Source organism: Mustela nigripes, chromosome 10 (genome assembly GCF_022355385.1).
Source record: "Mustela nigripes isolate SB6536 chromosome 10, MUSNIG.SB6536, whole genome shotgun sequence".
In the NCBI taxonomy this organism is placed as follows: domain Eukaryota; kingdom Metazoa; phylum Chordata; class Mammalia; order Carnivora; family Mustelidae; genus Mustela; species Mustela nigripes.
Window position 1 is genome coordinate 23,489,598 of NC_081566.1, and position 24,965 is coordinate 23,514,562.

Genomic DNA, 24,965 nt, shown 5'->3' on the forward strand with positions numbered 1-24,965 from the left:
CTAGTTCCAGGGATCGCATTACAACACCTAGGTCCGTAAAAAAATGAATGGAGAAAATTGGTCTTGGGACTATAGGAAGGGATGTGGTGTGCGGGGGTCTGGAGTGAATGGCCCTGCCCAAGGCATTCAAATACAAGATAATTTTTTCCCATGTTGCTTCAGGCTATTTTGTTGTAGTTAGAGAGCAAAAGGTGATCATGGATGTTCTGAAATAATTCCTATGAGAGTAAATGCACTGTGCCAGTGGCTGAAAGAGTCACCGATCCACTCTTAGAGAAACCAGCCCTGAGCAGCAGGAGGACCTGACCTTCCTGAGATCTGATAAAGGTGAAGGTTTTTCCTCAGCCTCACCTCTGGGCTCCACAGCAGCTGGGGACCTGGCTGCTGCTCAGTCATGCGACACACTCTGCCTCCTTGGGCCGGGGCAGGGGGGGATATCTTCCCCCTTGGGTCCCACCCCACGCTGTGGGTCGTGCTCTGGATGGCGTCCCTTCACACTGAGAGATGGAGCTGCACTCTCAGTCTAGGACTGACACTCCAGTGCTCCCTTCTAACCCAGTTTCTAAGTTCCAATGGTTCCCCAAGTGTGGACCGTACGACCCAGCATCGGCACTGCCTGGGATCTTGTTAGAAAGGTGCATTGTTAGGCCTTACCCTGCACCTGCTGATGCAGAAACTTGGGGAGCAGGACCCCGAAATCTGTCTTAATAAGCCCTCCAGGTCATTCTGGTGCCCTGTAAAGCTTGAAAGCTACTGTTCTAAATAAAGTCTCTGGGACGTTTAGAGACCAACAACTTAAATGCTGGTTTCCAAGCCTGGCTACCCATTCTTGTTATCTGGGGAGCTTTAAAGAATTATTAATGCATAGATCATATCCCCCCGCCCCTCCCCCCACCAATTCTTATTTACAAGCTAGGCTGGTGTGCAGCCTGAGCTTTGGGATTTTTAAAAGCTCCCTGGATGGTTCTAAATTGTAACCAAGGTTGAGTACCACTGATATAAATAAATATGAAGGGAGAAAAGTATACTATAAATGATTACATAGAAATCCAACAGTGAGATTCATACACTGAAATAAAATGAAGAACAAAAACCCAAACCTAACATGATGGGTTAAACTGTAAAAACAGAAACATAAGGGAGGAGAGATGACTTGGGTTCGACACTGTTGGGGATATTCCAGTCTAGGATTCATTTATTGAGAGAGAGAGAGAGAGAGAAACAGACAGACAGACAGCATGAGTGCACCTGCAAGCGGAGGGGGTGGGTAGAAGGAGAAAGAATCCCAAGCAGGCTTCACACCCAGCCTGGAGCCCAACGTGGGCCCTGAGCTCATAACCCTGAGATCGTCTTGAGCCAAAACCAAGAGTCGGACTCTTAACTGGCTGAGCCACCCAGACTCCTCACCCACTCCTAGGGCTTAAGTGGGGCTGGAAAGCTCATCAGCTCCTTTGGCAACAAGGATGTATCAATGGTTTCTAAATACTGTAGGTTAGTGTTACTTGGAAGTCCCTTTTACGGCTTCAAGACACACAGCTCACTATGTTATGGAACACTCAACATTTGATGTTCTGTTAACTGTCCTTTCCCATTTTCCATGAGTTCAGATAGATGAAGCAGATGAAATAAGCTTAAACTGCGACAGCCAGCCTCAAGTCCCCATCAGGAACAGGAAGGGTCCCTATGAAAGACCCTTTAATGCAGAAGACCCTAATGGCTCAGAGAACAAAGGGCATCCATGGACTACTTAACCAATATGCAAATAGGAAATGAGCCCCTTAAAGACAGAAAACCATGAAACTGGAAATGAGTGTTCTTGGAAGAGGGGAATCAGTTTTAGTTTAGTGAAACTAAGGAATCACTACTATTTCTGTAACTCAAGTGCAGTAAGTTACCTTGATCTGCGAAGAGCCCTAGAACTTCATTAGGTGTATCACAGCAAGTTAGGCTAGAATCAAAGGTCTCCATGCAGATCGCACCAGGCCACACTCTGGACTGTTGCCAGGTCGTCTATTCCCAGCACCCAGTGAGATACGATCACACTCAAAATACAGTCACTTACCTATCTTGAAATAGAAATTCTAACTGTGTGTTTGTGTGGTTTAAGACTTGGTAATGATTTAGGTAGTATGAGATCATGAAACATGGCTTCTCCAGGACTTACTGGTTGGCGGATGTCCATCCAAGGATTCACAGTGAATCTCCAGGTTTTTCTGTCATAAATAATAGCAGAGGGTCCCGCTTTTATATTAAAATCTCAGAACTGTTCCTGGCAATAAAAACAGCAACTTGCTTGTCTTTCTTCTACAACAGCTTAATATGTAGATGCTAAGTTTCTGAACCTAACCGGGACAAAAACCCTGATTCTGACAATTAGGGAATAACACAGCAGATTCAGCAACTGTTACTTCTTGCAGCGCCTGCAACGTGGGCAAAGGAACCCACATCGAGTTCAAGCTTCAGCAAGCACCGGGCACCCACCACAGATTCCGACTTAACTAGTCTGGGGTGGTATTCAGAAGTCATGGTTTTAAATTAAATGTTGTCACTGTTTTAAATAGGCGCTAACGTGGGTGACATACTTCCTGGTCTTCATAATCAACAGTAATAAGCAGGGGTTCTTTCATGGGTGGCTTTTCTTGTTTTTCTCTACTTGCCAGTTTGCCTATGATGAATACACCTAGCTTACTTATTTGGTTTCAGGTTTACAAGTTATTTCTTAGTTCACTAGGACTCAATGAAGCAAAGACCCTGCTGCCTTCTATTTAAAATTTCCCCCTTCTCCCTAATCCCACTCCCTGCACCTGACTCAAAGAGCAGACTGTGTGACAGGGACCCCAACTATAACACTGCCCGTGCTGCCTATGGGCCACAGAGTCCTGCTCTAAGGGCCTGAGGCACTTAGTTAGCCTCAGCTTGATAAGTGGGTTCTGCTGTTGTGTACATTCCACACATGACAAACTTGAGCGAGAAGGTTGAGTGGCTTGCTCAAGGTCATGCAGTGTTGGAGTGCTCTATATACAAATACAAGTTCCCTAATATCGTCCAGAAGGTGTCTGGCATGGTTCCTTACCAGCTTATACTCTTACCCACATACCTCACCATAACTGGTATTACCTGCCTATTTTTCACCAGTTTGACAGATATAATGTGATACCTCCCTGGTGATTTACTTTTCATTTCTCTACTAGTGAGGTTGAACATCTTTTCACAGATTAGACAGATGAGCTTCCTTCTATAAACTGTCTATTTACATCCTCTAGCACATTTTTCTACAGAACTCATTTTTGCACCAACTTGCAAAAATTCCTTGCATGGTCTTGGTATGAATCCTTTGTTTTATAAGTTCCAAAAATTTTCTCCCAATCTGTCACCTTATTTACAGCTCATAGGACAAAAGGATCATACTGGACAAACCATCAGAACAAGATAGGGGAGTCCAATAAGGCAATGGATGTTAAGTCTTACAAATGAATGCAGAGCTATTTCATAAGGGGAATGTTTAAAAACTATTAATTCTCAGGCGCCTGGGTGGCTCAGTGGGTTAAGCCGCTGCCTTCGGCTCAGGTCATGATCTCAGGGTCCTGGGATCAAGTCCCACATCGGGCTCTCTGCTCAGCAGGGAGCCTGTTTCCTCCTCTCTCTCTCTCTCTCTGCCTACTTGTGATCTCTCTCTGTCAAATAAATAAAATCTTTTAAAAAAACCTATTAATTCTCAAATTAATTCTTTATAGATTATATAAATCTATTTTATATAAATTATATAAATTCAAACAATTCCAGTAAGAGCACCAACAGTGTTTTCACTGATCTTGACACAATGATCCTAGAATTCACAGAGGAAGAGTTAGAACAGCTAAGGCAAATTTGGAGAACAAGATGGTTATAGGCTAACCTTGGAAATACTGTGGGTTTGATTCCAGACCCCTGCAATAAAGTGAGTCAAATGACTTTTTTGGTTTCCCAGTGAATATAAAAATTGTTTACATGGTGCTGTAGTATATTAAGTGTGCAACAGTGTTATGTCTAAAAAACCAATGTACATATCTTAATTAAAAAATACTGCATTGCTACAATATGCTAACCACCATCTGAGCAATTTCCTAAAATAGGACAATGAAGTCTGCCACATCAGTGGACCCTTTCATGACAATTACTCTGCAGCATGCAATGCTGTTTGAGAGCATTTATCCATAAGAGAACTTCTTTCAAAATTAGAGTCAATCCTCTCAAAACTTGCCATTGCTTTGTCACTAAGTTTATGTCAGATTCTAAATTCTTTGTAGTCATTTCAATAATTGTCATGGCATTTTAACCAGGACTAGATTCCATCTTAAGAAATGACTCTCTTGGGGCGCCTGGTTGGTTCAGTGGGTTAAAGCCTCTGCCTTCGGCTCAGGTCATGATCTCAGGGTCCTGGGATTGAGCCCCGCATCGGGCTCTCTGCTCAGTAGGGTGCCTGCCTCCCTTCCTCTCTCTGCCAACTTGTGATCTCTGTCATATGAATAAACAAAATCTTAAAAAAAACAAAACAAAACAAAAAACCACTCTCTTCACTTCCAGTCCTTTAGCTCAGCAGTTACCTCCTCCACAGAAGGCCCGAACCCCTCAAAGTCATCCGTAAGAGGGCAGAATCAACTTCTTCCAAACTCCTGTTCATGTTGGTATTTGGACTTCTTCCCATGAATCCTGAGTCTTCTCAATGACATCTAGAATGGTGAATCCCTTCCAGGTTTTCAATTTACTTTGCCCAGATCCATCTGAAGAATCAGTATCTGCGCCTGCTGTAGCTTTTACGAAATCTATTTCTTTTCATTTTTTTAAAGAGATTTTACTTTTAAGTAATAATCTCTGTACTCAATGTGGGATTCAAACTCACAACCCTGAGACCAAGAGTCGCACATGCCACTGACTGAACCGGTCAGGTGCTCCACAATTTTTTTTTTTTTTTTAAATAAGACTTAGAAGCCAGATTACTCCTTGATCCACAACTGCATACCGAGTGTGGTGTCAGCAAGCATGAAAGCAGCATGAACCTTGCTGTCCTTCTTCATCAGAGCTTGTGGGTGAGCAGTTATATATGGTTTTTCTTTTTTTTTCCCCGAGTAGTAAGTCTCAATAGTGGGCTTAAAATACCCAGTAAACCATGTTATAAACAGAGGTGCTGTCATCCAGGTTTTCTCCCAGCTGCATGAGCACCTGGCCAGAGAGCCAGCTTTCTCCTGAAATCAGGCGTTGACTCCTCTGACTGTTAAAGTCCCAGATGACTCTTCCAATATAAGGCTTCATCTCCATTGGGTCTTAGCTCTATCTTCCGAATAACTCGCTGCCTTACCCTGCTCTTCTGTGTTATGGAGACGGCTTCTTTCCTTAAACCTCATAAATAAACCTCTGCTAGCCTCCAACTTTTCTTCTGTGGCTTCCCCACTGCTCCTTCTTCACAGAATTGAAGAGAGTTAGGGCCTTGCTCCTGAAGAGGCTTTGGTTTAAGGGAATGTTGTGACTGTTTTATCTTCTCTCCATATTATTAAAACTTTCTTCATCTCAGCCCTAAGGCTGCTCTGCTTTTTTGTCATTTGTACATTCATTGAAGTAGGCTTCTCATTTCCTTCAAGAACTTTCCTTTTGTATTCACAACTTGGTCAACTGTTTGGTGCAAGAGGATCTATCTTTTAGCCTATCTTGGCTTTTTGACTAAGCTCATTTCTAGCTTTTAATTGAGAATGAGAGACCTAAAGCTCTTCCCTTCACTTGAACAGAGACAGGCCACTGCAGGGTTATTAATTGGTTTAATTTGCGTATTTGTGTCTTAGGGACAGGGAGAAATGGGAGGAACGGCCAGTTGGTGGAGTGGTCAGCACACACACATCATTTGCTGAATTCTCTTTTGTCTTATAAATGGGCACGGCTTGTGGCACCCTCCAACAATTACAGTAGTAGATCACTGATCGATCATACATCACTAGAACAAACACCGTAATAATGAAAGAAATCTGAAATAATTACCATAATGTGACAGACACTCAAAGTGAGGAAGTACTGTCGGAATAATGGCGGACTTGTGCAAAGCAGGGTTGCCACAAACCTTAGTTTGTAAAAAAATACAGTATCTCTGAGGTACAAGTACGTTTATCCTGGCTCAAAGACCAACAACTAATGAGGCAGAAAAGGGAACCCAGAAACCAAGTGTGCACATATGGAAAGCTCCTGCCAAAGGCGGTGCTGTGTGAAGTAGTAAAGACAGGTTTGGCCCCATCGGAGGATTGTCACTCTCTTTTGGTTCCAATTCAGGGACACTGAAAATTTTCAAAGGTCATTAGAGAGGTGAGGAAACTGTTGAAAACTAGTTCTTAGAGGCAAGCTCAAGAGAAATTCTTAGGGCATAACCAGCACCTCAGCCAATGCCTTATGGGAGGAGACTCCAGAGGGCTATTTCTGTACTTCTGAGAAACCATGAAATACGGTATGTACTAGCAAAGAAGGCCTCTTTGGGGACTGCTCCTACCACATCATATACCTGGGAGTGGGAAGATGAAGTTGGATGTACCAGACTTGTGGCCCCTATTCCCCCAGACCCCATCGTCAGCATGCCAGAGCGTATCCCCATTCCAGGACAGGGAAGAACAACTCAAGTGCACCCAGACGGCAGCTTTCTGTACCAAGAAAACCCTTGCCAACTAGTTTAGAATGAGAAAAAGATCAAGTTAGAGCACTTATTTAAAACTTAATGATAAAATGCACTTTAGAAATTAATGACAGAAATGTAAATATGGCAACAAATCACTCCCACACAATCTGTATTTTTAAGTAATTTATTTCAATAGAAATATTTCAGAAAACTGTACTTAAATTCATTTTTTAAGTTAGCTTATGCAAACACACTGAAGATCTCACACTCACATCTGCATATTAAGGAGAAACAAAAAGTGAGAGAGGAACCAAGCTGCACATCACTCAGGGAGGTCATAGTGCAATCGAGTGCTTCATCATTAGAGTACCTCAAGTTAACTGGAATAAAGAATAAAAATGGCTTGTGTTTTCCTGTATCTCATCATCCTCATCGGCTATGTACCCCCACAGATGTTTATCTCCTTTAGATTACACTGTGAACGAGTTCCCCACCCCCTCCCCACATATACACGCTTCAGTGGGTTGTAAAAACAGTACATTTGTCAACAATTAAGATGTTGAAACTCTTCAGAGTCTGGTGACTTATAAGCAGCTACTGTGTCTGGCCTGACAAGTCAATGATTATTGGACTGTATTTGTGAATAGTCCTAATAGGTGATAGTATCTTTAGAGGAAATGGAATATTCGCTAACTGATATCTAAAGCACATGAATATTTATAAAATTTTCAGCTGGTCTATTAAAAAAAACTTCAATCCTTTCAAAGCACTTTTACATTCCATTCCTTTAATTCCATCACCACTTCACAGGCCAAATGCTAGAAGCAAAATTTAACTACTACTACTAACCCTGAAGGATCAGTCAACCCTTGATCTGGCTTTAAAGACTATGTCTACTTCCCTATTCCAGAACATACTGGCCCTTAAAAAATGTGAAAATATCATTTTGACTCAGTTGAACAGTAGCTTCAGATCTTTTAAGAGTCTCAGAGAAGCAAAATGCTTCCAAGTTTTGTTTTGACTAAGAAAGCTTCCCTTTCAATTTATATATTGGAATTGTTTTCATGTTCCTGCCATAGTATTTCTAATGAAACAATAGTATCTGGTAGGTTAAGTGACTGCCTGTTTGTTCTGAGTCTTATTTAAATTTAAGAATGAAGCAATCTCAATCTCAACTTCATTTTTGGTTGTATCTCATGGCAAGACTTCAGTAGCTTTAATAAGACCCCAAACAAATTCTTTCTGGCTGTAATGTATTCTTTTAGGGATTTTCTAAAAGGCCTTATAATTAAACCGATGCTCAAAACCACCACTACCACCAACACAACATAAAAACAAACTCAGCTATATGGACGTGCTTCAAAGCTGTTTTTAAAAGTGCTCATCTAAAGGTTGATTTGATGGGTTTTTCATCAGGAGAGGAGCAGGGAGGGAGCTTGTCTGAAAAGACTCATGACCTAGGAGGGCTGCGGCAATGACCCAGAGGCATCTCTACAGACTCTCTTACACTTGCCGGGACAAAGAGTAAGCTGGTGGAGAGAGGGATAGCACACACTCCTGAAATAAAAGGAGTTTAGAGGGCAAATGATTATTGTCATACTTGATGCCCTAAAATTGGTCTTCAAATTGTTAAGGCACTGACCAAATTTTCCCCACACTACAGCTTAAGATACTGGTGTAATGAAATTGCTCTCAACAACTTTTAAGAGTTTGCATGTACAGATCTTTCATCAGAATCCTCTAAATGGGGAAAAAAAAAGTCACTTTAATTACAAGCCATTTTTAGGGGAGCAAGACCAAAAAGGACTTAGATAATTTTGAAACGGTTGACTTCACGTTGAAAATAATGCTCATCAATGTGATTAAATAACAATGTTTGTATCTTAAAGCTTAGAAAAAACAGAATACCAATCTGGCTGTAAAACCATAAATTTACTATGCTTGAAAAAGTAGTATAAAAGGAGAGAGAAAATGAAAGCAAGCCCTAGAAGATCACCAAAAAGGCCAGGCAAGCCTCACCACATGCTCTGTATCGTCTCCTTGTGCAACAGCAGTGCCACTGTTCCATCGGAGCCCGGGCAAGCTCATCTTCACTTTCAAAAAGGGATCCAAGGATTTCAAAAGCCTCTGAAGCAGAGGAGTTCTTTTATTAGAGATTATCTCTGCGAAGCAACACTGTTCCCCCTTATTGGCAGAAGAAGGTAATATGGTGGTTTAAGAATGGATGGAAAGGAATGTACCTCAGAAAACAAAAAGGAAATCAATAGTGGATACATTCTTCTAAAAAGTTAATGGATGAAGTCTACTATTATTATTATTATGGATTTCCAATTAATGCCGTATAGTTTTAGAAAGGTGTTTTCAGTAGGAAAGGTGTACGGCTCACAGGTTTAAGCTTGGAAGACTGCTCAACTCAGGGGGCCAGGTAAATTCTAGTAATCCCGGGGTCCACAGTTCAACTAATCCGTGGGCTGCATACACCACAGTCAGCAACCATTCCCCCGCTATATCAGCAGTGCTCCTTGGGCTCTTCTAGAAGTAAACTGTAAGAGAAATCAAGCCACTTACAAAAACTTGGGAGCAAAGAATACCCTAACTCTTGACATATGGAAAGACTCAATACCAAGACAGTCTGCACAAAAGGTAGTGTGACAGTTGTATGGCATTTTCTACACAGAAAAATAATTGTCCTTGGAGCACATACCCAGGGAGGAAAAAAAATAGGTATTGTTTGGATCCCTTTTTGCTATATTTATACAAATAATATTTACATAGTGAAGAAAATGCTATAGAAGGTATGTTTGATCAGTTCTCTTTCAAAGCTTATAGTCTGGAGATTATAGTAAAAATAATACCTCTGAAAAAAATAAAGCAAAGTCCAAACACAGAGGGGGCATGAAACCAAAACTAGTACTCTGAAGGTCATTATTGTTTTTATAATTGTGTAAACTATATAACTATAGTTCGTATAGTTGAATAGTTTTATAGTTCTTTTTATAGTTGTATTTTAAAAACTGATGTTACTTCTGTGTGAAAATAAGCTTTTATGGTCAGATAAACTGTGGAAAAATATGAGATGTGCGTCAAACTGTATTTTGGCTAGTATTATATACTAATACACCAGACTGTATGCCAATATTTATGCTATTCATAAATTAGCTTAAATTTAAATTATAATGGAATTTCTAATGAGTTGTTCTTGGCTAGGAGAGAAACAAATGAGCTTAATATGATAGAAATTTCAAGCTTTTGAGTCACTGATTTACTAAATAAGCATAAGCTTAATAAGAAGAAAAAAATTTCATCTTCCTACTAATAAACTACCTAAATATTTAATATATTTTGGTGACCTATTTTCTTTGCTTGAATTATTATGTCGTTTGGTGAATTATAGATTGAAAACTCACCTAAGCTGACTGGTTTCCATTTGTTTCAAATGCTAAAATAATCTTCAAAAGCACTATCTAATCTTTTGAATAGACAGATTTGAAGAGAGAAGAACCATGTCTACTTTCACCGCACAGTTAAAAGAGTTTTGCTCAGTCAGAGGCCGCAATTCTATACGAGGACTATTCACCAAATCTGAACACTATTCTTTCCCTGTGCACGTATACCTTAATGTTAGAGCTGAAACATCAAACACACCTTCCAGTTTAGCTCTCTCTTTGGCATGGTGTGATGTCAGGCTCTGACTTCCAGTTGCAAATCTCCTCAAATATGGTTAAGCTAAATATGGTTAAATGTATCTAGTAGCTTATTTATGACAAACAAAATAATCATAAAAAAATCCACAGGGTTCTTATCCACAGTATTTTTAAAAAGCACATACACTGTTAAAAACTTATTTCTGAAGAGAAAATACACAATTAAGGAATTTAAAAAATGTAAAATGAAAGATGTGCAAGGTCTATATAGTAATACTGCTGGCGATGCAGGTGGTCTCTATGTACCCAACGTGGGTTAAGCCTGGGAGATCATTAATTGAGTAATCACTTAGCATAGGCAATATTCTGCCCTCTCCAGCCCACGTCACTGTCCACAAAACCGGAAATAATGGTAATTTCTAACTGTGCTATATGAGAAAAATATCTGAACTCTTAACATCCTTTCCAAAAGCTCTTCTACTTTCCTCTGGATAGACTCTTAGCTAATTATCCTGTGGGCAATATTTTCTATTTAATATTTAAGCTTCATGGCCTCAAGATTACTTAAAAAAAAGTATGAAATTCTTTAAGAATGCAAATGTGAGAAATTTTATGTGAGGCCCAAAGTATTACAAGTTTATTGGAAGAGATCAGTCAAAAAGCATTTCTTATTCTGGGCCACTGCTAAACTATAGGATGCCCCATGAGTTTCTAACATCTAAAGTGTGGCCTTTATTAAAATGCCATTTTTTGTTAAAACTCGAAGGCAGTTCACCTTGAGACTTTTTTCTTTCTTTCTGCAATTCAACATTTATTCTGGGAATTAAATGCGCTGTTGCATGGAAGAGCTCTCCCAAAACAGCTTGGCCAACTACTGACAAAATATGGTTTCATGGCTGGGACCTATAGTACGTTTTTAGAAAAGTGTTTTGTAATAAAGGAAAGTTACATATAGGAAGGAAAGTTTTGATACTTAAGATTCCCAGAATCTCAATCTTTCACCTTCTTCCCTTTTTAAATTATTTTGTGTGCCTTATAATAAAATACATATACAAATACATATGTGGAAGCTCTTTTAAACAAATGTGATCCTGAATCTCATATTTAACAAAAATAATGAACATGAGTAATAAAAAAAAAACCTGGCATTGTGTACATTAAACACTGTAAAAGAAAATATCCTGATGAAAGATCAGTATATCATCTTGACGACAAAAATCACCAGTGACTGGTAGAAGGGATAATTCAATTAACTTGAAAAAAAAAATGTAATTACTGTAAAACCCCAGAAAAGTTTAGACTGGGATTATGGTTCTTTCCTAAGCAGATTTGTAGTCCAACAATGAATTCATACAGAAGGCTAAATTTTAAACTCAGTTAAAAACAACCATGTTTTCTGGAGCCCACTTGAAAAGTGTCTGGACTAGGAACATTCAGCCTTGATGCCTCCTCTAAGAAATGATGTTCCCCATACAGTTCTAAATTTCCCAAGTTTAGTGTTAACAAAACAAAACAAAACAAAACTCCCCTCATCCCAAATAACCCCCGCCCTCAATCCCAAACGAACCCCAACAACTCATATTATGAACATGTCTAATTCTGAAACTGTAGCTGTGGGAGAGCCAGGGGGGCCGCACACGACTGGGAGCAGAGAGCGCCCCCCAGCCCCAGGTCAGGCGGCTGGGCACACCCCACTCTTCTCGGGCAGAGCATCTTCATGCCTCCGTTCAACACCAGCCCCTCATATAACCCATAAGCAATGCTTTTCCTTTTTAAAGTGTATCTAAAAAAAAGGCGATTCCCCCCTCCAAAATTAGTACAAAGTTAAAAGAAATGCAAATTAGCTATGATCTATTCCAAGCACAGCACCGCCAGAAGATTCACACACACTATTTGGTGTTTCATGTTGGTTTTCCTTTCATTCTTTTAAGGCAGTGGTTTCCGCAGGTCAGTTCAGAGAAAAGAAGCGTGGTCCATGGCAGTTTGTTTTAGAACTCCAATTTGTTCTCTGGGAATATCTCACTTCATTCCCTGAAATTAGTGCTTTTTTGGTTCAGAACACCAAAGGCTGAGACACAGCCTCTGGGCTCCTCCAGGTTCAGAGCTGGCTTATAGCTGGCACTTTCATCAGCAACTTGCTCTCACTTAGGGGCAATAGTTCACCTTGCTTCTTTCTTAGGCTTTTACTCAAAAGTCATCAAGTTTGTAGGAACCTTAAAAATATAAGCAGTACAAAATTGATAGTATTTAAAAGGTGCTTTTCAAAGTACTATTTCTTATCTTTCTTCATTATTTTAATCCCAGATAACTTTCTTAGAAAAGGAATTTTGACGCAAGGTACAGCAATCATTTATGAATAATGAATAAAATATGCTAGAACATTTTTGAGAAAATCACAGAGTTAATCCTCTCTTTCTAGAAACTGAAATTGGAACGGAAGAAAGGGTGGAGACAGTATCTTTCTTGTCTACCACAGGGCACTCAGCAGATGTCCGCTGAGTGAGCAAGCGAACAAGAAAAGCAGCATGGCTCTCGTCAGGGTGACACTCTGACAAAGGGACATATCATCTGTTTTCTCATTATCTCTATTACCAGGAATTCCTACGTGCACATTTTAAAATCCAGCATGGATAATTTTATAATGAACATTTCTAAAAATTTCTTTGTGAAATCATCATGAAATTAAGTGTAAAAGAATAAAACTCATTGCTAGATAAATTCTGATCTGACACCTGGTGACTCTGAAAAATCATCAGGTTACAGTGTGAGGCTTACAGACTGGACCAGGTTTAATTCGATTCCTTATAGAAACCAACAGTAAGACAGGAAGTCCACATTGTAGTGAAGAGAAATCCCACAATAAATCTTTGAAATATGAATATATTTTGTTTTTGAAAATCAGCTGATGAGTCCTCTAGTCAAGGACCAAAGAGGGTTTCACCATGTTAAAAACACTCTTAACTCTTACTGTTTTCTAAACCTGTAGTGGGAGAGAAACTCCCACTTCAGAGGTCATTTCTCTGTCCTTTAAAACAGCTCAACAACTATCACTTCAGCAATCTTTTTCTGAAAACCTAGGATATTCAAGGAAAAAAGAGGGGGAATCTTTTTTACATGTCGCCTTCTGTAATAACACAATCATAACTGAATCATAAATCAAGTGCAATACAAATGCTCAAGTACTTAAAGTATAAATTCTCAGTCTGGTTGTAAGAAACCCATGTTTAAATAGAGTGTAAGTTCATTTCCTCCTAAGTTCCTTGAATGTGACTTAAGGTATTGTACTTGAGTGAATCAGAGTCTTCTACCAAAAATTTTCACATTTTACAGCTTCTATTTATATATTTGTTACTATTCTGATTCTCCCAAGTACACGGACAAACAAACAAATAAAAAAAACCTACTTATACTTGTTCAGCTGGAAGGTCTGCTAATATAGTGAAAGAAACTGAACCTTTATGTTGGCGTCTAGATTAATCTTGAAATCTGAGATTTAAAAAAAAAATGACACAATACTTTAAGCACACTTTAAGTGTACTTAATACTAATACTTTAAGTGTAAGCTGAGTTGCACATAAGCTCAGTCTAGGCAAAAGAAGGTCTGTTTCTTTCATTCTGTCCCAGACCCTAACTTGACAAAGGCGAAAAAAGCTGACTTTGTTCTATGGCATTTCATGTCCTTAATGGAGGGTACTAAAAATGATACCAATGCTGCTAGCAGTCGTTCATATATACACATATATATGTATATATGAAATAAAAATTCTAAGAGAGGGCGCCTGGGTGGCTCAGTGGGTTGAGCCGCTGCCTTCGGCTCAGGTCATGATCTCAGAGTCCTGGGATCGAGTCCCGCATCGGGCTCTCTGCTCAGCAAGAGCCTGCTTCCCTCTCTCTCTCTCTGCCTGCCTCTCCATCTACTTGTGATTTCTCTCTGTCAAATAAATAAATAAAATCTTTAAAAAAAAAAAATTCTAAGAGAACAGAGCCTATTCTAATAATATTTAAAAAGAATGGACCTAAAAGATAAAGATATTTGATTGTCTAACCCTGCATATGTTGTTTAGCATTTGAGACTTAGCTGCTTCTTTTATCAAAAAAGGGGTACAACTTTGATCCTGACAATACAGGGTGAAAAAAACTTTTAACAGATGATATAAACTTATGTCATGTATTATAGTATCAAAATCAGCCACGGATAACACTTAATTGTACACTTTTGAATGTCAGTACCTGAAGTCAATGGTCTTCAAATATATCCAACTAAAAACTGGCCTACAAAAGGACTACAAGTATTTCCATAACTGTAGTTATGTTTACTTCACATCTTTTCTACCAATTCATGGCTCAACTTCAGCTCTGCAACAGGGTTTGGGGAAAACAACATCATGGCTTCATTTCTCCTCTGCAGCTGAAAAGTGTCTGAATTAGACCATCTTTGTTTTGGTGAAATAAAAACAAACAAATCCAAATGGTTCTGGGTTTTGCTGCCACCACAGGAAGCCATATTGTTATTAATAAAGATGAATCAGAACAATTTTTATTAAAGTGCTATCTAAGTCTTACCTCCCTGGGGCTCTATTTTTTCTTGTCTCTCACTATATTCTACTGACATGGGCTACATCTGCCTCTTTTGAACACCTTCAGCTCCTTCCAGCTTCAGGAGCTTTGAACCCTCTGTGCCCCCCACCAGACAATTGCTCCCCTGATCTTCACAAGGCTGTTCCTTCTTGTCACTCACGTCAATGTCTTCAGGCAGATCTCTGTTGCTCACTCTTATTAAATTACATCTACTCTTATCCCTCTGTATCACATACTTCTGTTTTCCTTATATAGTTTATATTGTTCTCTATATAGTTTAAGCATTTGAGATTTTGTTTTTTTTCATTATTTTATTGACTATCTCCTCACTAAAACGTGGACTTCATACATTGCTGACTGCTGTCAATAAGAAAAAGAATAAAAACAGTATCATTTCCCTGCTTCCTGCATCAAGTTAGTCTGACGACTTCCCCTGGAACTCTCTTTCACGGGCTCCTGAGGCCAGGAGCCGCTGCTCACCTGCTGCTTGTTGCTCTGGCAAGCTGCACTCAGATGCTTGAACCACAGCATCGCATTCATTCTGTTGCCAGCTTGAAACTTGTATGAGTTTCCTAAAGTTATTAGAAACAAGGGAAAAATGATAAAATTTTAAGGATCCTGACATATATTAATTTAGCCTGATATCAAAGAGCAAAATAAAACACGACTAGAATTCTCAGTTTTCAGAATTCTGTCTCAAGCATCTGATTTTCTAATACAAATAAAAAGAAGAGTTCTCTATGCTATGTTCACACGCTATCAGTTATTCAGAAAGTCACCGTTTTGCTGTTTACGAATTTGAAGAGAACCATTTTTGTCTCCTTAAATGTTCTTTGCAGTAAAGTATACACAAATGAAAGAACTGTTTGGCTCCTCTAGATTTGTATGTGGGACTGAGAGTACAGAATATGTTAATACTAAATTTTTACAGGCAAAGCGCTTTAACAAGTTTAACACTTAAACAGAGGTATATAACGTGATTAAGGATTAATTAGTTAACATCAACTATGCTTTTAGGTGTTAGTTACATTTGCCGAAATTATCACAGATTTCTGGGAAAATCTGAAGAGTCACTTTCCTTTTTGAGAAAACCAGAAATTCATCTGTGCTATGCATATTAGACCTTGCGTTGACTAATTCAAGACTGACATATAATAAATATATCTTATACAGTTTTGTGTACTGAGGTGATAAACTGAAAAAAGAAAGGATTTACATACTGAAGGCTGCCCTAGGCTGAGCTTTATTCCCTTTTTTTACTGACCTAAGTTTTTATTTCTCAATTCATTTCCAATTCTACTCCCTCCTTTTTTACTGCATTCAATGGTCCAAGAGCCTGACCTTCCTTTAGGCATGATGGAGCTTTCCTTTGAGACTGGAACACTCAGAGAACTTTTTCACTTTCAGAAGCAAGAGTTCACCAAATGTTTAATGTTAAATAATACTGTTTTACTTGCTGAGCTCAGACGTGGACATGAGACCGACTTGAACTGAAGGCATACCTCCAATAAAGCTGCCATTTATCTACTTTCTCACTCCCGCTCTGAAAGACTGTTAGTACAGATGGCACAAAAACCTTGGCTACTTGGAAATACTTTTATCAAGCCACACTAGGGAAACTGAAAGAAAGAATTTGTTAACTAAGCCCAATGAAAATGATCTCCTTAAAATGTAATTTTATGAGTAATGCCTTTGAGATTTGGGGCTGGAGCAGGGACTTTGAAATCAGAATGCTGAATAGGGAGTTCTTGTTCCGTAAGTCAATCTATTACATCTCAAAATGAGACATTCTGCTACTATTATTTTTTTCTATATACAACATATTTGCTTAAGTTTTCACTTAAAATGTTTCAATATTCTAAAAGCAGAGTATCTGTTGATACAAATACAAAATACATTCTGAATAGAGGTCAAATTATAGGTGCATAGCCAATAATTATCATTTCAGTGGTGAGTTGCTGCAGTTTAAGATTCTGGGCAGATATGATGCATTTCCTGTCTGGCTTCCTTTGAGGTGCTTATCAACAGCTGGCAGTTGTTATGAAGGAAGAGCAGCAATCACATGGGTCACGGCTTCCAACTTAGAGATGCACATGGTGTGATTCTACACAGCCCACCCTCCAACTTCTCTGATCCACTTAAAAAACTCCTCTGGTCAACAGTCAATAATGCCATCCATAAGTCTCTCCCTACACTGTAAGCAAAGTATTAATTATTAACTCTACTTATTTGGAAAGTGATAGGAGTTAAATAACCAATTAACTTAATTAAAAACAATGGAACAAAATCAGTTAAAGGAAAACCTCTGCCACATTCAGAAGAAAAGCAATTTATTTCAGGGTACAGATGAAGGGGTACTACCTATATATATAGCAAATGTCTGAGATTTTAAGGTAACAGATTCCCCAGTTCCCTCCTTCCCGCCGCGCTGCCCCCCTACCCCCGCCTGGTTCTTAGCTCCCCAAGGATTACTCGGGCTTTTAATTGCAAGCTTATGCCCAGACAGCAAAGAAAATATGCTTATAATAGATACTGATACCAAAAAAATGGATATTATTATTACACATCACGTGACAGGATTATTTCCCAAAAGACAAAACCCCATAAACATGCTCCTGGTCAAGTATTCCAGTTAAACTATGTTTGGACCAACTGAATGTTATATACTTGCAGTACCTTAAACACTAGATATTCTAATGATTCACCTTTCTCAGAGTCAGTCAGCAGGAAGAGATCTGGGTGTTCTGGGTCATCCGCCATCATTACGATCCATCCTACCACAGATACGTTCTTATTTGATGTTGATTTGAACTGAGAGATAAAAAGATCATTAATGGAAACACCAAATTTATGGCGCATCCTAAGTGAAAATTAAGGATAAGCACATTTTCAGTTTCTCCCACGAGAGGTAAGATTTGTGACTTCATGTTGGTCGAGTCTGCTCACAGTCTTTTGACTTACTACTAAATTCCATGTAGGCACGTCCCCTTTAGATAGTCTACTACTCTTCAGATCCTTCCTAGCTTCAACTCTTCATCAAAACCTAACTATCTGAGTCTCGAGTCCCAAAAAAGCATGATCTGTCGCTGGGTCTAATAAATTCATCACTGTGGTTTTTTTTTCTGTTCCTTACTACACTGCCCCAAACCCCTCTTTTCTTAGGAAACACACCTGCATTTTAATCGGGGTTTTATCTTCTTTTTACCCAGCTTTATTGATATAATTAACACAGCATAACTTTAAAGTATACAATGTAATAGGGTTATTATCTGAAACCTGATGATTTACTAAACCAGCAGTACTATCAGACAAAAAAAAAATTTTTTTTAAAGTAGGCTCCAAGCCCAGTCTGGAGCCCAACACGGGCTTATGACCCTGAGGATCAAAACTGAGTCACCCTGGTGACCCAGACAATTCTTAATAATATATTCTTACTTTATTTCTTAAAAAAGGTATTCTTAGTATGCTTGTTACTTTTCTATACTTGAAATAAATATAATGGAAAAAAGAGCTATTAAAAAGAACAGAAAATTAGGTTAATCTCATTCATGACCATAAATGAAAAAATATATTTTTTTTTTATTATTTTTTTTTTTAAATATTTTATTTATTTATTTGACAGAGAGAAATCACAAGTAGATGGAGAGGCAGGCAGAGAGAGAGAGAGAGGGAAGCGGGCTCTCTGCTCAGCAGGGAGCCCGATGCGGGACTCGATCCCAGGACCCTGAGATCATGACCTGAGCCGAAGGCAGCGGCTTAACCCACTGAGCCACCCAGGCGCCCGATAAATGAAAAAATATTAAGCAAAATATTGGTGTATAAAAAACCTAATGGAGCATCTGGGTAGTACAGTCTCAGTTGAGTGTCTGACTCTTAGTTTCCGTTCAGGTCATGATCTCATGGTTGTGAAATGGAGCCCCACGTTGGGCCCCACGCTCAGCATGAAGTCTGCTTGAGATTCTCTCACTCTCTAAAATAAATAAATAAATCTTAAAAAAAAAAAAAAACCCAAAAACTGATATATGATGACCAATTTGGATTTATCTGAGGAATGTGAGGTTGGTTTAATGTTAGAAATCAACTAAAGCAACTAAATTGGGTTTATTTCGAGAAAGCAAGATGAGTTCAACTTTAAAGAAACTAACTTCAGAAAAATTACTAAACTAAATCACCATATTAATAGATTAAAAAGGAAAACAAATACATTCAACTTAGTTTACCCAACAAGCTTTTGAAAAAATATAATGTGTATTTGCAACAGAGTAGGAATAGAAAGGAATTTTATAATTCAATAAAGAGTATCCACCAAGTAAACCAAAACTTACACAAAAACCAAACCAAAATAAAGCAGGAAAAGACCATAAATAAATAAATCCCCAAACCAAAACCCTGCAACACACACACTCAAAGGTAAAATGCTAAAAACATTTCAAAATCAGTATCAAGGTAAGGATACCCATCATTGCTACTTCAATTCAATGGAGAATTTGAAGACCTAGTCAGCTTAACAGGATAACAAAAAGGAAATAAAAGGTGTAAGTGTAAGGAAGAAGTAAAAAGCCATTACTCACAGATGATAATACTGACAAGGAAAATCCACTCATATCTACCAAATGAGTTAAGAATGATGAGCAAGGACACTTGGAAGAGATCAGTATGAAAATCAACTGTAATTTTAGAGACAGACAGACTGATTAATTGGTCAGAGAGAAAGAGAAGGTACAACCAGGACACTTGGAAAAGATCAGTATGAAAATCAAGTGTAATTCTAAAGACTGACTGATTGATTTGTCAGACAGAGAGAGAAAGCGCAATTGGGGGAGAAGCAGGCAGGAGGAGAAGCAGGTCCTGAGAAGTGGGACTCAATCTCAGGACCCTGGGATCATGACCTGAGCCAAAATCAGACGCTTAACCAGCTGAGCCACGCAGGTGTCCCTCAACTGTAATTCTATACATGAGAAATAGAAAAGTCACTTCTAAGAGAGGTACCTAGCAATACACGTGACAAAAAGATATACAGGAGAAGTAAAACTGATAAAAGGCATCCATCCAAGAAGACATAAACCAATGAAGAAATACCATGAGATGAAGAAGATGGTCTGACTTGTAAAGATGCTAAACTGACTTATACAGATTCAGTGTCATCTCAATAAAAATTTCAGTAGCGTTTTCCAGAACTTGAGAAGCCGATTCTAAAATTTATATACAAGAGCAAAGGAGCAGAAATAGCCAACATGCTGAGGACCTGCCCTCATTAAGGCTCATAAAGCTACAGTAACTGAGGCCATGGGCTACAGGACAGGAACACACAAATAGGGCACTGGAAGTCAAGAGATGCAAATTCATGTGACAAGAGTGGACTCTGCAGACTGAGGAAGGAAGAATGAATTGTTCGATAAATGATGCCAGGAAAATTGGTTATCCACACAGAAAAATCATGAAAACAAATGCTTGCCCTTTCTGTATGCATTTACACCAAACACTTTTTTGATTCTGCTGGTTTTCATATATAGCTGACCTTTGAACTACATGGGTTTGAACTATGCAGGTCTACTTAAAATGTGGATTTTTTTGATAAATACATTACAGTAGGTGTATTTTTTCTTATGATTTTTTTTTAAGATTTTATTTATTTCTTTGACAGAGAGCGAGATCACAAGTAGGCAGCGCAGCACAGAGAGAGAGGGGGGGGAAGCAGGCTCCCCGCTGAGCAGAAAGCCCAATGCAGGGCTTGATCCCAGGACCCCGGGATCATGACCTGAGCTGAACGCAGAAGCCTAACCCACTAAGCCACCCAGGTACCCCCTTAGATTTAAAAAAAAAAAAAATTTATTTATTTGACAGAGAGAAAGATCACAAGTAGGTAGAGAGGCAGGCAGAGAAAGAGGGGGAAGCAGGCTCCCGGCTGAGCAGAAGAGCCCGATGCAAGGCTTGATTCCAGGACCCTGAGACCATGACCTGAGCTGAAGGCAGCGGCTTAACCCACTGAGCCACCCAGGCGCCCCCCTCTTATTATTTTCTTAACAGTTTTTCTAGCTTACTTTATTGTAGGAACACATCATATAATATGTATAATACATGGAATGTATCAACCACTTATGTTATTGGTAAAGCTTTTGACCAATAGCAGGCTACTGGTAGTTAAGTTTTTGGGGAGCTCGAAGTTATACACAGATTTTCAAATGCACAGGTGTGGAAGGGAGATGGGGTAGGTGCCTCCAGCCTAGTTGTTTAAGGGTCCACTGTACTAATGGGGGCATATGTGTACTCTGATTTCTGGTTTTCACTTATTGGTACTTCCTTATTGGTAAGTATTTTGAGTCTTTATAGACGTCTATTGTAAACATTACAGAAATATTCTTCGACAGGTATCTTTGTGTACTTGTTCAAGGATTCCCACAGGACAGATTCCCAGAAAAGGAACCGCTGGTTGTTATTAAGTTAAATATGGACTAGGACTGCCCACCACAAAAGCAATACCAATTTAAATTTCTGAAAACCATGGACAATAGCCTATGTTTCCCTATACCATGGCCAAGGCTCTGTTAAGAATCTTCAAATTTTTTGCCTAATAGCAAAAGAGGGCATCTTCTTTAATCTGCATTTTCTATATCTAATAAGGTTGATCATCTTTTCATGTTTATTAGCCACTTACATTTCATCTTCTATTTATCTCCTCTTTCCCCTTTTCTAGTGTCTGTTTTATTCTCACGGAGCTGTGGAACGTCTTTAGTTTTGTTACAGATTTCTTTTCAGGTGCAGTCTTGGGTCTTTAAAATTTTAACTAAGCAAGCAGTATTTATTTCCTCTCTGCCACACAGTAATGGGTTCTAACATACCTGCAAATTTTTTTTTTTTTTACAATGAATTAACTTCCATTAAAGGGTATTTTTACAGTAAATGTTTTCATTTTAAGACATCCAAGAAGAGTGAATGTTTTCATTTTAAGACATCCAACAAGAGGCTCCTGGGTGGCTCAGTGGGTTAAGCATCTCCCTTTAGCTCAGGTCATGATTGAGCCCTGTGTCAGGCTCCCTACTCAACAGGGACTCTCCTGCTCCCTTTCTCTCTGCCCCTCCCCACACCACCCCTGCTTGTGCTCTTTCTCTCAAATACATAAAATCTTTAAAAAAAAAAAAAAAGGCCCATCTAAAAATACAGACATAATAGGAGCCGCCCTTTGGTCTCCCCAGTTAGTCCACACTGCCAAGCCTATTCTGTTCCTCACAGGCAAAAAAAGTATAAAACGTATGGGTTTATGGGCTTCTGGAGATCCCCCTTCTGCATTTATAGACTTTTATGAACAGGTATATTTTCATTAGTCATTTTTTTCTCTCCAACTTTTAATTTTCAAAGGCTGAAACTACAAAGTTGAAAGAATGCCACAGTGGTTACCCACAAATCTACATTTTGTGCATTTGCTTGATCTTTTTGAACTGCAGACATCATAAAACGGAGTCTTAAATATTTCAACATGTATAGCGTAAGAATGTATTTCTATGTAACTACAATATAAGTATCTAAGAAATTCAACAGACATATCATTTTTTATAAAGTCCATATTAAATTTTTTTCAGTTGTCCCAATTATGACCTTTGTAGTTAAAAAAAAAAAAAAAAAAGACATTGTGTCCAGGATTCAACCAGAGCACACACTGCATTTACCTTTCAGACTCTTCAGTCTCTCTTAATCTATAAGAGTCCTCCTGTTCCCCTCACGCCCCTCCATCCACCACATTTTGGTCTTAAAAATCTAAGCCAGTTGTCTTGTACATTGTCCCACAATCTGGATTTGATTCTTTCTTCATGATTAGGTTCAGGTTAAACTGCAAGAACACTACACAGGTTGTGCTCTGTTTATAGAATACATTTTAATCCTTTATTATTTTCTTTCAATTTGTATTTTGTTTGAAAATGATTTTTTCCTTCATTGCTTTTAGTTCTGTGCCACATCTCTTCTAAATCTGATTCTGTAATATAAACAGGAGCCTGTCGCTCTACCCTCTAGGTTATTCTTCTAATTTCTTATTTTACCCGAACAGTTTTAATTGAAGAAGATTAGGAATATAGTCCATTTCCTTGGCACTCATTTGATTTCCTCACAAACCACTATGCTCTAATTTCATTTCACTTCTTTCTAATAAGTTAGGAAAAAATAAAAAACATTTAATTTTGAATAGCTACTTTTTAAAAATAATCATCAACTAAGTGAAATCAAGCCAAGCATCTCAAAGTGGCTATGTGAAAAGTTAACTATATCTGAAGACAAAGGATTTAATTTCGTTACAGCAACCTTTTTTCCTCCCTTTGAGGACAGCAGTATTCATCTGGCAATTACTCTGCAAAATGTTTGCTGGAACTAGTCTGTGTAACTCTATGGGTTGTGTGAGCGTTAGTCACTTTAACCAGACTACAAAAAACAGTCCTTTACCTCAATGTGAGGACTGTATCTAAACAACTGTAAAATATTAGTGGGCCAAAAAGCCAGAACTTCAGGGGTGCCTGTGTGGCTCAGTTGTTAAGTGTCTGACTCCTGATTTCAGCTCAGATCATGATGTCAGAGTCGTGGGACTGAGCCCCACATCGGGCTCCTCATCCCTGGGCACAGAGCCTGTTTAAGAATTTCTCCTCCCCCACCAACCCTCCCTTTGCTCCTTCCCCTATCCTCTCCTTTTCAAACACACACACACACACACACACACACACACACACACACACAGAACTTGAGAATTCATATGATTCCATTCAGATACAGTCCACAAATGAAGCCATGTGTTGTTTAAAGAAACATATATGGTAAATTCTGAAGAGGAAGGTAATGATCAATGTGAAATTCAGGACAACGATAGATGTGGGTGTGGTGAGGAAGGAAGGAAGGTGATAACATCTTAAGGCACTTACAGCATTCATTTAAACTGAAAATGCACCCTTCCGGTTTGATTATAAAGAACTAGAACCATATGGATAGAGAGAAGAGCTTCTCTGAATTATGCAATGTCACTAGATAATTTATACACAGTAAAAGGATTGATTTTTTTAGTGGATTACCTTTCCTCATATGGTAAACCACTTAATTTCACTCCAAAATACATGACTTAGAAATAAAATTCTTCTCAAGGGGATTTTATTAACACTACATGGAAAATTTCTTCCTTTCAAAGACTGGATCACTAGCATGTAAAAACAAAACAGCATGCAAAAAAGATTTATAGGAAGGCTCTACATTTGGAGAAAAAGTGTATTGAGAGGCTTCTTCTAAGCAATTTGCAACACAAGAAAGTGGACTATAATAAGGAGAGTAATAATTACTCCTCTTCACTGTTGAGCAAAACCACTCTGTCCGAGACTGAGGTGGAAAGATCTTTAGATGACGGTCCCAATTTCTCACATTTTACAGATTATGAACTGAGACTCCAAAGCAATAGTTTTCAACTGTTTTCTGAATAAGAAACCCAGGCCTGGGAAGGGTTTGATGCCAAGACAGACAGTGGTAATGTGCACTTTTGACCTTTTGATGGAAAAGTAGTATTCAAAAAAAGAAACCTCTAAATAGGGAAGTTATTCCAAGATCTTTCCTGGAATGGTCTTACTAAATAAAAGTAATTCTACCACAACACTCACACAAAGAATAGACGTAAGATCTTCTGGATTAGAATATGGAAAAAATCCAAATTGCTGCATCCCATTAGGACTACTTTCCTTACAACCACGAAGAGTAAACTCTGCTAGCAGTTTAGAGGAGGAATACTTACATGCTTTCTTTCTGTAGCTTTTAGAGATTTGGCAGCATAGTAAAAAAGTTGTGTCCCACACAAAGCTGCCCAATACTTTGTCCACGATGCTACCTGGAAAGACAAACACAGAAGCATTATTACCACCGGCTTCTCAGTTTCTTTGCTTTCTTAATGCCGAGGACCTCTAGCTCCACTCCAGCCACCTTAGCCTCGAGTTGAATCACTTCTGAAATCTTTACCTCCCACATTCCTGTCACTTCCACCAAAAAGACTCCACTACTTTTATTCAGATAACTACTGGTTTCATCAACAATCATACCACTTTTCAACATTATCGAGCCTTGCGCTGCCTCCCCATCCTGTAGCCTCCTCCTCTCTTCAT

The 24,965-nt window shown here is 38.8% G+C and overlaps 1 protein-coding gene across 2 annotated transcripts in view; it reads right to left on the reverse strand.

Moving 5' to 3' along the window:
• Window positions 1-6,798: 6,798 nt before the first annotated feature.
• RALGPS2 (Ral GEF with PH domain and SH3 binding motif 2) overlaps window positions 6,799-24,965 on the reverse strand; it is a 156,276-nt gene continuing 138,109 nt past the window's right edge. For both annotated transcript variants that reach the window (XM_059412825.1, XM_059412826.1), the window contains 4 exons: window positions 24,602-24,694; window positions 17,556-17,661; window positions 15,331-15,422; window positions 6,799-12,485 (listed from right to left, as the gene is read on the reverse strand). In XM_059412825.1, coding sequence (XP_059268808.1) covers window positions 12,456-12,485; window positions 15,331-15,422; window positions 17,556-17,661; window positions 24,602-24,694 — 321 coding nt within the window. In that variant the 3' untranslated portion in view covers window positions 6,799-12,455. The remainder of the gene's footprint in view (window positions 12,486-15,330; window positions 15,423-17,555; window positions 17,662-24,601; window positions 24,695-24,965) is intronic.